At 43.2% G+C, this 15,000-nt stretch overlaps 1 protein-coding gene across 1 annotated transcript in view; it reads left to right on the forward strand.

Moving 5' to 3' along the window:
* The window catches only part of slc30a6 (solute carrier family 30 member 6), a 42,518-nt gene extending 37,787 nt beyond the window's left edge, over positions 1-4,731 (forward strand). The window contains exons 12-15 of the mRNA XM_068567891.1: positions 171-273; positions 384-431; positions 620-688; positions 3,171-4,731. Of these exons, the coding sequence (XP_068423992.1) occupies positions 171-273; positions 384-431; positions 620-688; positions 3,171-3,806 (856 nt within the window). The 3' untranslated portion in view covers positions 3,807-4,731. The remainder of the gene's footprint in view (positions 1-170; positions 274-383; positions 432-619; positions 689-3,170) is intronic.
* Positions 4,732-15,000: the final 10,269 nt, after the last annotated feature.

Genomic DNA, 15,000 nt, shown 5'->3' on the forward strand with positions numbered 1-15,000 from the left:
ATATAATAGAAAAACAACCCTGATGGGGAAGATTTCACTGCACATTTCACTACTTTTTGTATTTTATGTCGTAGATATTCACTGTTTCGTGTGTGTGTGTGTGTGTGTGTGTGTGTGTGTGTGTGTGTGTGTGTGTGTGTGTGTGTGTGTGTGTGTGTGTGTGTGCTCAGTAACTACAACGCGGTGGACACGGCGTCGGCGGTCGCCATCGCGCTCATGACCTTCGGCACCATGTACCCCATGAGCGTCTACAGCGGCAAAGTGCTGCTGCAGGTGAGACGCACAACCACCCCGTCACCCCACAACGTGTAATCTGGAGGATAATCCAACTCTTGGGGCCCTAATCAGCGCTGTAACTGGTTGTGTGTCTGTCTCCTTCACAGACGACGCCGTCGCACATCATCGGCCAGCTGGACAAACTGCTCAGAGAGGTGAGAGGATAAGACATGAGCTCAGTTTGTGCAATTTTTTTGAAGATATTCGCTCCTTTTTAGTTCAATGAAAGACAGAAAAGAATGTAAATCTCAGATTAAACCTCATGTGAATCACTCGGCTTTATGTCATGTGCGTGAACCGTTGATTCTCATTGGTCGATGGGCTCCTCTCTGCGTCCAATCAGGTGTCGACGCTGGACGGCGTGCTGGAGGTTCGGAACGAGCACTTCTGGACCGTCGGCTTCGGGTCGCTGGTACGTTCCTCAGCCGGATGACGACATGATGAACGGAAATGAACGCATGAATAATATTTATGAACGAGGTCTTTCTAATTTACTGGAAATTATGGAAGTGTTCACTTTTATTCAAGGAAGCGCAGCCTGGGAGAAAGATATGGAGATTTGGAGGTGAATGAAATTGAATGAATGAGTGAATGAGTTATGATTACTATTTATACACACACACACACACACACACACACACACACTCAATTAATGATTTTAATTGACACGACAACCTGACTCTTTGAGATTTGGGACGTGAGGCCACTTTTCCATTTCTCTCAATCTTTTGGTTTGACTTTTTTCATTTTTCTTTCATCCCTCTCTCCCTCATTCCTTCTCCGTCCTCCTTTTAGTTTGTTTCCTCCTCCCTCGTCTCCTTCATTCCTCGCCGTCATTCGACTTTTCCGAAATGACGATCAGCAGGGATTTGTTCACCCAGACGAAAAGAAGGAACAAGTCATTCATGCAGAGATATTCTCTCTCTCTCTCTCTCTCTCTCTCTCTCGTTGTTGTTGCTCTTGTCTCTGTCGAGTTGTCATCGTTCGTGTTGCTCGTTGTTTTGTTTTTTTCGCGACGGCAAACAAGCCCAGCTGGCTTTCTGGGCAACTGAGGACCTCGGAAACAAACAAACAAACAAACAAACAAACACGCACTTTTACCCCCGTACATGCAGCTCACACACACACACACACACACACACGTCTGTCTTGTTGCAGGAACACACTCTGTTCTAAGAATCGAATGCAAGTTGTTGATTGGAGCTAATTTAACTAAAACCGCTGTGAATCTGAATCTTCCTTCTTTCCTTCCTTCCTTCCTTCCTTCCTTCCTTCCTTCCTTTCCCCCGATAACGAACATGTGAAGTGAAAGACGGCAACAGGAGGTCAAACACAAGTGCTGACGGGTTCATAGCGCCGTCGTGCCGTAAATAGTCACAATCATTTGGTCCGTTTTGAGAACACGCAGGAAATACTAAACAGTAAAAAATGTTTTTCAGGGTTTATTTTCACCGTGTGGGAAACCATTTTCTCAAATAAAAAGCTCCAGTAGTGTACGTTTTATTCCACGTGTATGGAACATGGAACTAAAACTAAAAGTCTATTAAAATCCACCCGGACGAGGCAGTTCGGGTTGAAATAATATTCATATTCATGAGTTATTAAGTCACTGAGTAGTTTTTCTGGACGGTGCAAGATGGCCGACCACCACCCGAGCGGAGGCGTCTCTGGAAGAGAGATGGAGGATCAACACCGTCATGAAATAAACAAAGCTCCTTCAAATGATCATTACGATCCCACTCGAGGAGTGTGTCGTGTGACGTTTACTGCACGCGTTGTTGTCGCTGGAAAGTGTGTGTCCTGTAACGCATGAACCTCACCGGCGCTTCTGATGTGTGTGTGTTCATCTGTGTGTGTGTGTGTGTGTGTTGTACCTCCTGCGTCCTGCAGGTGGCCAGACGTCCTCGGTCTGCGTCGAGCTCAATGCAGCGTTTATTGTTTTGTATTCATGTTATCGATGTTGTTGTTGTTGTTGTTGTGACTGATGTTTGCTGCAGTTACACAACTGTTGGTTGTTGGCTCGCCGCCAACGGAGCAGCTGTCCAAACTGATTTGACCCTCTGACTGCACTCCTGCCCCACGGGGGGCCGTGTGTGTGTGTGTGTGTGCGCGTATGTGTGTGTGTGTGTGTGTGTGTGTGTGCACATGTGTGTGTGTGTATTCCCGTGAGAACGTTGAAATTAGCAGCGAGGGCAACACGAGGAGCTCAGTTTAGTGTTTTAAGGTCAGATTCAGACGTTAGAGGCTGAATGTTGAGGTGAGACGAGCTGTGATGATGATGATGAAGGTCATGATGAAGGTCATTGGGATGATTACCCAACCAGCTGTGTTAAAAAAACAACTAGTTAACTTTTTACATTTTTAAACTATATATATATATATATATATATATATATATATATATATATATATACAAAAAATTTAAAAACTATATTTTGGGATATATTGATAATAACTATGAACATCCAGCATGATATGAGCCAGATTCTCCAAAAAAGCCTCCTGGAGCGTCAATAAGACACCTTTTTGGAAAGATTAGGACCTAAAGAATCAGAATCTGCAACAAAAATCACAATAAAACAAAGTCTTGGTCTGTTAGGAAGGAGTTTCAGTCAAAAAACTGTGTCGTTCGATTCAAAAAGGGAAAAATATGACGGATTTTATGCCAAAAGAATGTCTGAATGGGGCATGCTGGGACTTAAAATTGCAACCGGTTTCCAAAAGGTTAACTGTAAAACCCTCAATAAAACATTGAAGTATTGAATACTAGTGTAAAGGAATCTATATGCAGTACAGTACAATACTAATGTACCTCGTCCCCCCCCCCCCCCCGCTCTATTACCCCCCCCCCCCTCCCGCACCCTTCGCCCCCGCCCCTCCCCCCTCTGTTTCAGGCCGGCTCTGCTCACGTTCGTATCCGTCGTGACGCTAACGAGCAGCTGGTTCTGGCTCACGTTACCAACCGGCTGCTGCCGCTCGTCTCCACGCTGACCGTCCAGATCTTCAAAGACGACTGGACCAGGCCCCTCCTCACCGGGACCCTCTCCTCCTCCTCCTCCTCCTCGTCTTCGGCGCCCTCCGTGGGCCCTGAAGGCTACTCCTCCTCTTCCTCCTTCCTGCCTCCTCCGCTCTTGCCCTCAGGGGGGGAGATGATGGACCCGCTCACCTCCACGCCGTCCAAACCCAGCAGCCCTCCGCCGGAGTTCGCCTTCAACACGCCGGGGAGGAACGCTCAGCCGGTGGTCCTCCCGGCGCCGGGTCACCACGCCCACAGGCCGTACGGAGGCCTGGGACTCGCCTACGGAGCGTCCCCCTACGCGGGGATGCTGAACCAGGGGCTAGCGCGGCCCGGCGGCGGCGGCGGGCCGGGACTCGGGGCGGGGTTTGGACTGACTGCGAGCGGGGCGCCGTCCGCTCAGAGCTACAGAACTGCCTTCGGAGGGCCGGCGGCGGCGGCGACGCTGCCGCTCCGGTTTGGAACTAGCAACCCTCTGGCCTCACAGTCGCAGTACAGACAGTACCGACCCTGACGGCGCCGCGTCAGGACTCGGCTCCACGCCATGAGCGGTCGACAGATATTTACATCTGATGAGATTCATATATTCCCGGGCCCGGTGTAACACCAAGATGCTAACGTGTTACCAAGATGCTAACGTGTTACCAAGATGCTAACGTGTTACCAAAATGCTAACGTGTTACCAAGATGCTAACAAGATGCTTTAGATTCTTGTCGTGCGCTCCTCCCCTGACTACAAGAGAGGTTGTGTATTTATTTTGGGGACCAAAAGAAGATGACTGTTTGGATTTGTTTTGGTATGTTTGCGTCCGTTTTCTTTTCTTTTTTATTCTTATTATTATCATAAAGAAACGTCCTCAATGTGAGGCTGACGGCCGGTTATTTTCTTAAGAGGAAACTTTTTTTTGTGGCAACATCGTCGAACATCATATCCGGTGGAAGTTAATAAAGTGTTGAATCAAATAAAAAAATTCAGTTTTTAATTATTTTTTGTACTTTAAAGGACTCTAGAATCCAAAGTGATTGACAGGAGATGAAAGGTCAGAGGTCACAGCTCTCTCACGATGCGCTAGAAAGTAATTGCTCGTCCCAAATTCACGGAGACGGAAAGTCATTGGAGTAAAAATTCAAGTTAATCTTTGAAAGTTTTGAGACGGCGTCGAGTGTCAGCGGCGTTTAGACGTGACATGTGTGACATGTTGTGTTAATGTCCACATTTTAATGCATTTTAATCTGCTCTTAACTTTCAATTTCAGCCTTTTGACCGCAGAGCCGCTGCTGCAACATGAACACGACGAGAAAAACCAAATAAAATCACCTCGAGAGGTTTGAATGAAACAATTATTCATATAATTTACACATTTATCTTTTTTATGAGAACATAAATTATTTGCTCTCAAACGTGTTCGAAATCTTCCACAATTGTACGACCAACATTCCAAAACACCTGATTTTTCCTCTTTTTTTTTATTCAATTTTTGCATGAAAGATTATTGTTTTGACTCAGAATTGTTGGAGACATGTTTTCTGTTCAGAGTGCAGCTGAACGTTTCCTCAGAGGATGAATCTGACGTTCTCTTTAAGACGAACGTCAGCACGTTGTCCCGCAGCGCTGCAGACATCGTGCTCGTCTTCAGACTCTTGTTTTGTAATTTTCCTCCAGACGTCATTAAATATTGTCTCATTTAATTTGTCTGCTGTGGAGAGAAGTTGTGTTACAGTGGATCAGTTTAATGAAGTCATTAAACATGGAGGCTGTTCATGTGGCTCTACTGGGAGTGAATACATGACGTTAACCGGATGAAACATGTTCCTTATTATTCATGTTTTTACTCTGAATTCGAGCTGGCTGTCACACAGCGTTCTCACATTCAGGGGAAAAACACAAAATATGATGCCTTGTTACATCACAGCTGATAATTCACAGAACAATATCACAGCAGTTATGTATTTAAACGGCTCATAATAGCTTTTTTTTGTTCCTTCTCTTTTCTGCTGAATAAAACGCAAAACGCAAAGTTTAATTGTTCACAGTAAATGTTGCGGTTTTAGTTTGAAAAACTCTTCAAATCTAATTGGTTAGAAAGCCCAGCCGTGATGTCACAGGCAGCTGTGACATCACATCAAGGTGAGAAGCTTAACTATTAAGAATCAGCACAAACGAGACCTTTAACCTTTTGGAAAATCCTCCCGCTCCAATTTTAAGTCCCAGCATGCCCCATTCAGACAATCTTTTGGCTTAAAATACGTAATATTTTTCCATTTTTGAACCGAACGACACAGTTTTTTGACTGAAACTCCTTCCTAACAGGCCAAGACTTTGTTTTATTGTGATTTTTGTTGCAGATTCTGATTCTTTAGGTCTTAATCTTTCCAAAAAGGTGTCTTATTGACGCTCCAGGAGGCGTTTTTTGGGGGAATCTGTCTCATATCATGCTGGATGTTCATCGTTTTTTTTGCAGATATACATTTTTCCCCCAAGACTTGGAGCCGTAATCGGAAAGAAGACGTTTCAAGACGCTCCGTCCTCATTCAGGACCAACACGTTCACATTGAAGCGCCTGCAGTCGCTGTAATCCATTTGCCTCTTCAGGCGTCACTGATCCTCATCGCTGTGTGATGAGCCTCTTGCTCCCCTCAAGGCATCATGGGAAAAAACCTCTTTACCTCACCGTGACCTCCGGAGCAGTTCAGGGTTCAGTGTGTTGAGTAACTGGAACTGAGAGAGTTGCATATTAAAAAAAAATAAAAAATACCTGCAGATCTTGTGACGGCACCGACGAACGACCCCGAACAGAAAGACGCCTTCAAGAAACGTTATCGCCGCCGCTCGGTTCAACCAGACGTGCAGAGTCAAGCTGGAGCATGAAGACGGCATAAATATTCCAGCTGAACATCCCAGAAGCGTTCCCAGTGCTTTACACCGCAGACACAACAGCGTCTGTGAGTGTTCCCTTCCTTTGCCGTCTGATACAAGAAGAACACAGAAGATATAATCTGTCCAGAAGGATTAAAATGATGCGGTTGAAACGGTTTCTACTTTTAGGAGGAATTTCAATCATCAATTTGCGATTGTTCCGTTTGTTTTTTTGTAATAAAAGCTTGTGTACATGACAAGAAGTCAAGAGAAGGTGATGTGCTGTATTCACAGGAAGTTATAATTTAGACATTTTTAAATTTCCCCCCAATTTTCTCTTGTTTTTTTTTTGGTCTGAACAGATAAACCATGAGCTGAAACTCATTTTAGCAGCTTAACTCTTTTGGAAACTGTCCGCTCCAATATGAATACCGAGCATGCCCCATTCAGACGATCTTTTGGCTTAAAATACCTAATTTTTTTCCCATTTTTTGAACCAAACGACACAGGTTTTTGACTGAAACTCCTTCCTAACAGGACAGGACTTTGTTTTATTGTGATTTTTGTTGCAGATTCTGATTCTTTAGGTCCTAATCTTTCCAAAAAGGTGTCTTATTGACGCTCCAGGAGGCGTTTTTTTTGGAAATCTGGCTCATATGCTGGATGTTCATAGTTACGATTAAAATATCTTTTTTTTTTTGCAGATATACATTTTTTTCCCCAAGACGTTGCTGAACAAATACATCCAATAAACACAAATATTGTAATGAATTTGGGGATCCTACAATGACTCAAACACAGGAGAAAAGAGGTCTGGAGTCAAAATTGGTTGCACAGTTTGTGACGGGTTTATAAGCGACGCGTCAAACAGGAAGCGCTCCAACAGGAAGCGCTCCAACAGGAAGCGCTCCAACAGGAAGCACTCCAACAGGACGCGCTCCTACAGGAAGCGCTCCAACAGGAAGCGCTCCAACAGGACGCGCTCCAACAGGAAGTGCTCCTACAGGAAGCGCTCCTACAGGAAGCGCTCCAACAGGAAGCGCTCCAACAGGAAGCGCTCCAACAGGAAGCGCTCCAACAGGAAGCGCTCCTACAGGAAGCGCTCCAACAGGACGCGCTCCAACAGGAAGCGATCCAACAGGACCGCTCCAACAGGAAGCGCTCCAACAGGAAGCGCTCCAACAGGAAGCGCTCCAACAGGACGCGCTCCAACAGGACGCGCTCCAACAGGACGCGCTCCAACAGGACGCGCTCCAACAGGAAGCGCTCCCCCTGACGCCTCTCTTGGCAAAGCGCACAAACCCAACAATGTTGCGTCTGCTGCTTTCCTTCCAGCCGCACGCCGCCCTGCTTGCATAATAATGTATGACACACTTTTAGCGACTTTAGCCGAGTCCGGTCATTATTTTTGTCCCCTGCCATCACGTTGGTCTTCTGGCGAGTCCGCCGCCCTCTCATCCTCATCAGCCCGGAAAAAAACATCCAGATGAATGCTGCGGGCCGCCGCGTGAGGCTGAGGCGGCGAGACAGCTTTAAGTCCCGCAGAGTCGCAACGTGTTAGGGGGCCAATGGACTCCTGACCCCGATACTGAGGGACCCGCCTGGGCTCCAAAAAACCCTCTAATGGGCCCAAGTTTCACCCCCCCACCTCCGTTTCTTCCGGACCAGTACTCATTGATCACTGGGTTTGTTTTAAAAACAGGAGTTTAGTCGGTTAGCGCGCTGGATGCTCACGGGCTGCGTTCCCAAAAACAAATGGGATGAAGACGCATGGACGCGTCAAAACATGGACGCTCGCTACCAGCTAACACTTGACCTCCTTTTTCACGCCGTGTTTTCTTCATAAAACATTTGCTAAAATTGGATCGTACACACGTGTCACTCGTCCTTTAGGTGTTCAGGAAAGTTTCATACACAGCTTCATCCTTTGATTTGAACTCATGAAGTCCCAAAGTGACGCCTATACTGGGTCATGTGACGGGGTCGTGTGATTTTCCAAGATGGCCGCTTCCAGGTTGTGACAGATCTGAAGGAAATGCTACAATTAAAAAGTGAGTTTTTTGTTTGTTTAAAGGTAAAGATTTACCCATTCAGGAAGTCCAATGCTTCGTTAACAGATTCTTTAATGTATTGAACATCTTGTAAGAACATTTCTTGAACAAATTGATGTAAAACGAATCAGATAAAAAACCTAAAAATTTTACGATAACCCGGTGTGTTAATCTCAGTTAATTTGTCTGATTCAATGATATTTAGCCAACATGTTTTATAGTGTTGATTCAAAAGCAGATTAAAACAAATGTAAACCAAAAAGTTTCTAACCCTTGTTGGAGTGCGGGTTGTGCTAGAAGATAAACACATTTTAACCCTCATTGAATACCGATAACTACTTATGAAATGAACGTTTGAATGGAGAAGTACACTGTAAAAAAAACGCTTGTGAAATTTACTGTTTGTGAGCAGTAACCTACTGTAAACTATTTCCCAGTAAAATAATGTTTATTCATTTAAATATTACAGTAGATAACTGTCAATTTCACAGTGCTTTTTTTACAGTGTAGCATATGTGCGTTGCTCATATTTCAACACACAGTAGCTCCCCATCATTCATGCTGAAACCTGTTTAAGTGCCTCGTCTGAAGAATTTCATTTCCTCTCCAAAAGAGGATAATCCGTCCTCTTGTTTTTGTTCCGTGGCTTTTGGAAGAGATTTTGAACAAACAATCAAAGAAGTACTTTGCCCTCGGAGCTTAGCGTGGCTTCTGCTCCCCGAGCGTTGAATGCGCCTCGCCGGCCCTTAAGCCTCCGGAAAGGTCCCCGAGCATTTTGTTGGTCCGGAGCCGTGGCGTTGGTATTAGTGTTGACTTCACATGCTTGTTACAAAACAAACGAGGGTAGAGCCGCCGTAATCTGGGCTGAAAATCCCCCGAAAATGAATGAGATCTGCGGCGCGACTCGGCTTTCTGGGTCAGTCCGGCACAGCCGGTTCACTCTGCTGAGGTCGGGGTCGGCTGAGTGTGTGAGTGTGTGTGTGTGTGTGTGTGTGGGTTCTTTTCTGTTGTTGTTGAATCTTTTGGTGAACACAATACATATTTTTCTTTTTTAAATCTTTCTCTGAAACCTTTTCGGGGCGAGTTTTATAAGCGAGCGGCGAGAAGCCAGTGGGTTCTTAATCGTCATGTACACTGTAAAAAACACACTGTGAAATTGAATGTTATTACCTGGCAGCCATTGACAAGTAAAAAAAACATAGTAGATCATTAGTTACTGTCATTTTCTACAGTATTTTTTGCGTGCAATGATTTTTTTTACAGTAGATTCTTGGCTACTGTGATCACTATACTGTGTTTTCATATTATTTTTTCATAGTAAAGCTTTGACTACTGTAATATTTGACAGTATTTTACTGGGAAATACTTTACAGTAGATTACTGCTCACAAACACAGTAAATTTCACAGGCGTTTTTTTACAGTGTACATAAGTTCTCAAGCTCCTTTTCAGGCAAATATGCAAATAATAGAAAGACAATTTAAAAAGACAGTGAGTCTGAAAGACGCACAAAACGATGCAACGTGTGAACAAAGTGCAGTAAAACACAAAAATACACACACATATATATATATATATATATATACATACATACATACATACATACATACATACATACATACATCCTGGTCAGTAGTATATTGCAGTAGTATACACATCGTACCAGCAAGTACAATATCACGATCACCTTGATGACATCACTATGACATCAACAGGGTTGTGTTATCTTATTCAAGAGAGATCATACAAACACCACAGAAGAAGAAAGTAACATTTCAGTCATAAAGGTGGAGGTTTTCACCCACCTTACATACGTAAAACATCTCCGAAAAGAAAGTGTGAGCATCAGAGACGCGCCTCACCTCCACCTGGAGGAAATATGGAGTCAAAAGTGACATCGTCTCAATATTGCATCTGTTTCATCTGCAGCGTCTCAGACACACCTCCACCTCCACCCTGAGGGATCTACACCTGTCACTCTGGAGGGGGTGGTGTTTTTCAAGCAGCACCGGTTGCCTTCCTCTTCCTCCTCCTCCTCTTCCTCCTCCTCCTCCGTCTTCCTCCCTCGCTCTCTATCTGTTTTGACTGGACCTGTCAGCCTCCTCGTGACATCACACGAGGCCGGTGACATCACACGAGGCGGCTCCAGCTGAAGCTTCGTCCTCTTGGAGGATCTTCTGGTCGGTTGTTCTGCATCAGATGTTCTCGCTCTGAGCTCTGAACCCTTTTCTTTCTTTCTCAAATCAAATCAGATCGTTTGTGTTACACATGCAATAAATACATAAAAAACACAAGTAACATCCAGTAAATATAAAGAAACCACTACTTTAAATGTGTGTTTTTATTTTACACCATTATAACAACAAAACTCAACAAACTGATTCAGCTCCTGTGTCTCGTTGTAACTAATATTCATAGTATTATGATGCTAATATTGATAGTACTATGATGCTAATATTGATAGTAAAACCAGATGTGTTTAATATTTGCAGATTAAGACGCTTCATTGCTGCTGTGAGGCTTTGATTCCAGTCTAAAGGTCACATTAAATTATTATTCATATTTGAAGATGGAAAAGGATTGTCGTGCCGGGCGGCTTAGTGTTTGTGGTTCTTTGTCGTTCGAGGAGGTTTCTGCTTCTTCTGGGAACCGCTGAAGCTCAACAGGTCTTAAATATGCAGAAAAGGATTAAAACAGGAAAAGTGCTCTCAGCAGAGAGAGATCTGCTCCAGATGTGTCGCCGCTGTCTTTGTTTGTTGAATGAATACAAACCAAAATAATCTAACTCCCCGTACGCCACAATTTCAAGTCCCAGCATGCCCCATTCAGACAATCTTTTGGCATAAAATACGTATTTTCTTTCCATTTTTGAACCGAACGACACAGTTTTTGGACTGAAACTCCTTCCTAACAGACCAAGACTTTGTTTTATTGTGATTTTTGTTGCAGATTCTGATTCTTTAGGTCCTAATCTTTCCAAAAAGGTGTCTTATTGACGCTCCAGGAGGCTTTTTTGGAGGAATCTGGCTCATATCATGACATATGATGACATCATATATAACGAAGGGTTGTCATCACTGCAACCACAAGAAGTCTTTGATCATAACATCAAAAATAAGCGCAAAAAAACATCAGAGTGCAGCGGTGATTGAGATTAGCCGTGGACGGACACACACACACACACACACACACACACACACACACACACACACACACACACACACACACACACACACACACGCACACATCATCTCCTGGCTGAGATCATGATAGTAACTGCAGTGTCAGTGAGGTCACAGCGTAGCCAAGCCGTCGCTTTGCTAATTGGGGCAGAAACCCGAGGAGGCGTGGCCTGTGACATCACCGACACCAGGAAATGTCATCAACCATAACGTGTTTTATTCCTCCCTCCTCCAAACGGTGGCGTTAGCCAGAATGAAACCACCGTGATAGCCGGCTGTGTGTGTGTGTGCGTGTGTGTGTGTGGGTGTGTTGTCTGTGTGTGTGTTGTGTGTGTGTGTGTGTGTGGGTGTGTTGTGTAACGCTGGCAGTGAACACTGTGTTCAGACAGGCAGGATCACTGCATCTGTTTACAGCGACCTGCAGATTAGATCAGACCTCACACTTCAAATAGAGACTAATCCAACACACAGACACACACACACACACACACACACTCACAGACACACATCTGAGTCCTGCGGGAACATTAAAGTCAACGACATAATCCACAGAGTTCAAATGGAAACACTTAGAATCAGAGTTGTAATCATGGAGATGGTGTGTGTGTGTGTGTGTGTGTGTGTGTGTGTGTGTGTGTGTGTGTGTGTGTATGTTAGCCACGTACACACACACACACACTCCCTCTCAGTGGCAGTTTCTTTGTTCTCATTGGTTTACGTCGTTCCTCGGTGAACAAAGGTGGAAAGCAAATTTATTCAAGTACAATTATCACGTACGTAGTATTTCCTCGAGTATTTCTTTTCCTAAAACGTTGTACTTGTACTCCACTACCTCCATGTCATTTGTCTGATCATGTTTGCAGATGACACAGCTTCGCTTCTCTCTACTTCACATGTAAACTCTCTGATTATAGAAGCTCATGTTGGTTAAAATATATATATATATATATATATATATATATATATATATATATATATATATATATATATAAATATACATATATATATAAATATATATATATATATAAATATATATATATATATAAATATATATATATTTATATATATTTATATATATATATATATATATATATATATATATATATATACACACTAGTTATTTCGTACTATAGCAGACGTACATTTTTAATAATATTTAGGGAAACAAAACTATGAAAAGATGCTTAGAAAAGATAATAAAATCATTTTTTAGGTTTTTATATTCTATCATCTCTATTAAAGTAACATGTCGAGGACAAACAGAGGCCAAAGGTCACGGACAAGGTCTCACATGATGATGATGATGATGATGATGGTGATGATGATGAGCTGCAGTGTCCCTGCAGCAGCAGCAGGGCGGCGCCGGCGAGCTGAACCTGAACTTGGTCGAGTTTGACGTTGACGCTGTTTGACGCGTCGCTCACCCGCAGCCACACACACACACACACACACACACACACACACACACACACACACACGCTATTAACAATGCAGAGTGTGTGTGTGTGTGTGTGTGTGTGTGTGTGTGTGTGTGTGTGTGTGTGTGTTTAAAGCAGTTTGGCTATTTGAAAACTGACTCCAGTATTTGATCCCACAGTTTCTGTTTGTTACTTGTTTATTTTTTTGCTTCTTAATTTGCCAATAAAATGATGCAATTGTATTAAATCATAATATTAATGCACAATTAATCTTTTTTTATTTTTTTTATTGAGATGTGCTTCAGAAATAAAACCCTTACTGTCACTGTTACTGCTAAATATTATTATTACAAAAAAAGGTCACTTTTTATTGTTCTTTATTATTATTCATAAAGCAATATTAAATTTCAATAAAAAAGAATAAAAAAAGAAAAAGTATTAAGTACAGTAGCAGAAAGTATTGCTACTGAACCCGGTACTACATCAGAGATGCGTTCAAAATACTAATTATACTAATGAAAATACTCATTTATTAATTCTCATTTTTCGTGTGTAAACTGGCAGATTAACTGTTGAACCAGAGATTAAATTGTTCATCCTCACCGAGTCGTATTTGAACTCTGACTTCGACACGTCGCTCCGTCTCGTGCTGGTGGGTTGTGATGCAGCAATGCATCATGGGAGAAAAGATAGCACATCGCTCTTTTTTTATTTGAGTCCGAAACAGAAACATGAATGAAAGAAGTTGAGTTAGTGGAAGTCAAGTGGAAATCAATTACTGGTTAAGTTTCCAATGGGACTCAGCTGCAAATGTGTGTGCGTGTGTGTGGGTTGTGTGTGGGTTGTGTGTGTGTGTGTGTTTGTGTTGGCATACATCGCTCCAATTAGCACGAGGTGACGTATGGCCGGTTGGTTGGTTTAGCAGAAACACTCTGAGGGCGGCGGGTGAGCCGTGTTTCCACACAACGGCAAACTGCCAGCGGGCTGGAGGGGGATGGTGTGTGTGTGTGTGTGTGTGTGTGTGTGTGTGTGTGTGTGTGTGTGTGTGTGTGTGAGAGAGAGAGAGAGGGAGAGAGAGATATAGAGGTATTAGTAAACAAAAACCTAGAGGTCACAGCGATGAACATGTGACGTGAATATTCTCCGTTTCCTGAAACGTTGAAGACAAAATGACGACGCGGACAAAACAAATTTATATCTCTTTTAAAAATGTTGAAGTCGTCTTTAAAACCTTTTGGAAAATCCTCCCGCTCCCATTTTAAGACCCAGCATGCCCCATTCTGACAATCTTTTGGCTTAAAATACATATTTTTTTTTCTTCTATTTTTGAACCGAACGACACAGTTTTTGGACTGAAGCTCCGAACAGACTGAACTCATCTTCAGCCGAGTTGCATTGTGGGTAATGTGGGCGCCAGGAGGAAGAAGAAGGCAGTTTTGATTCCTTTCTTCATATATTTCACTGCTTCTGTGAACCGAAGACCTTTCAGGGAACAAAGTTCCATAAAAAAAAAAAAAGTTCGACCTCAGTTTGAAGTTATGTTTTCACGAGAGATTTGAAGAACTTCCAAAAATCAAGATGACATTTTTCAGCCTGAGAGTCATATTTTCTCTTTACACCTTTGCCTCATGACAATATACAGAGAGCTGAGATTGTTCTGCAATTTTAGATGTACAACACATGAGTGTGTATTATTATTACTGAATGATCTGTGGTGGTGAGCGCCCTGAAGACGTCGCATCATGTGACAGACGCTCTTCTTCTTCTCTTGAATTTGAATTTCTTTTGGTCTCATTTTTTAGGATTCTGCTGAATGTTTTCGAAGAAATTGTCCTTTTTAGTGTCGACTCGCGTCGCTGTGGTCGACTTGGTTTTGCTGCTTCCTTGCTAACGTCCTGTGTGTGTTTCCTAAAGGTGAGACTTGTATTGTTCTGCTGCACAATCAGACTCTTAATCACATTATAAAATACACAAGACGGAGCCGAGAGAGACAAAAAGATGACTCCTCCCCTTCACCTCCCGCTCATTTAAAACTGCTCATACACACTCAGACAGCTGCACAGACTGTGTGTGTTTGTGTGTGTGTGTGTGTGTGTGTGTGTGTGTGTGTGTGTGTGTGTGTGTGTGTGTGTGTGTGTGTGTGTGTGTGTGTGTGTGTGTGTGTGTGTGTGTGTGTGTGTGTGTGTGTTTGATGCTGATTT

This window comes from Clinocottus analis, unplaced genomic scaffold (assembly GCF_023055335.1).
Source record: "Clinocottus analis isolate CAN_PGR_092001 unplaced genomic scaffold, fCliAna1.0.p SCAF_8, whole genome shotgun sequence".
Classification (NCBI taxonomy): domain Eukaryota; kingdom Metazoa; phylum Chordata; class Actinopteri; order Perciformes; family Cottidae; genus Clinocottus; species Clinocottus analis.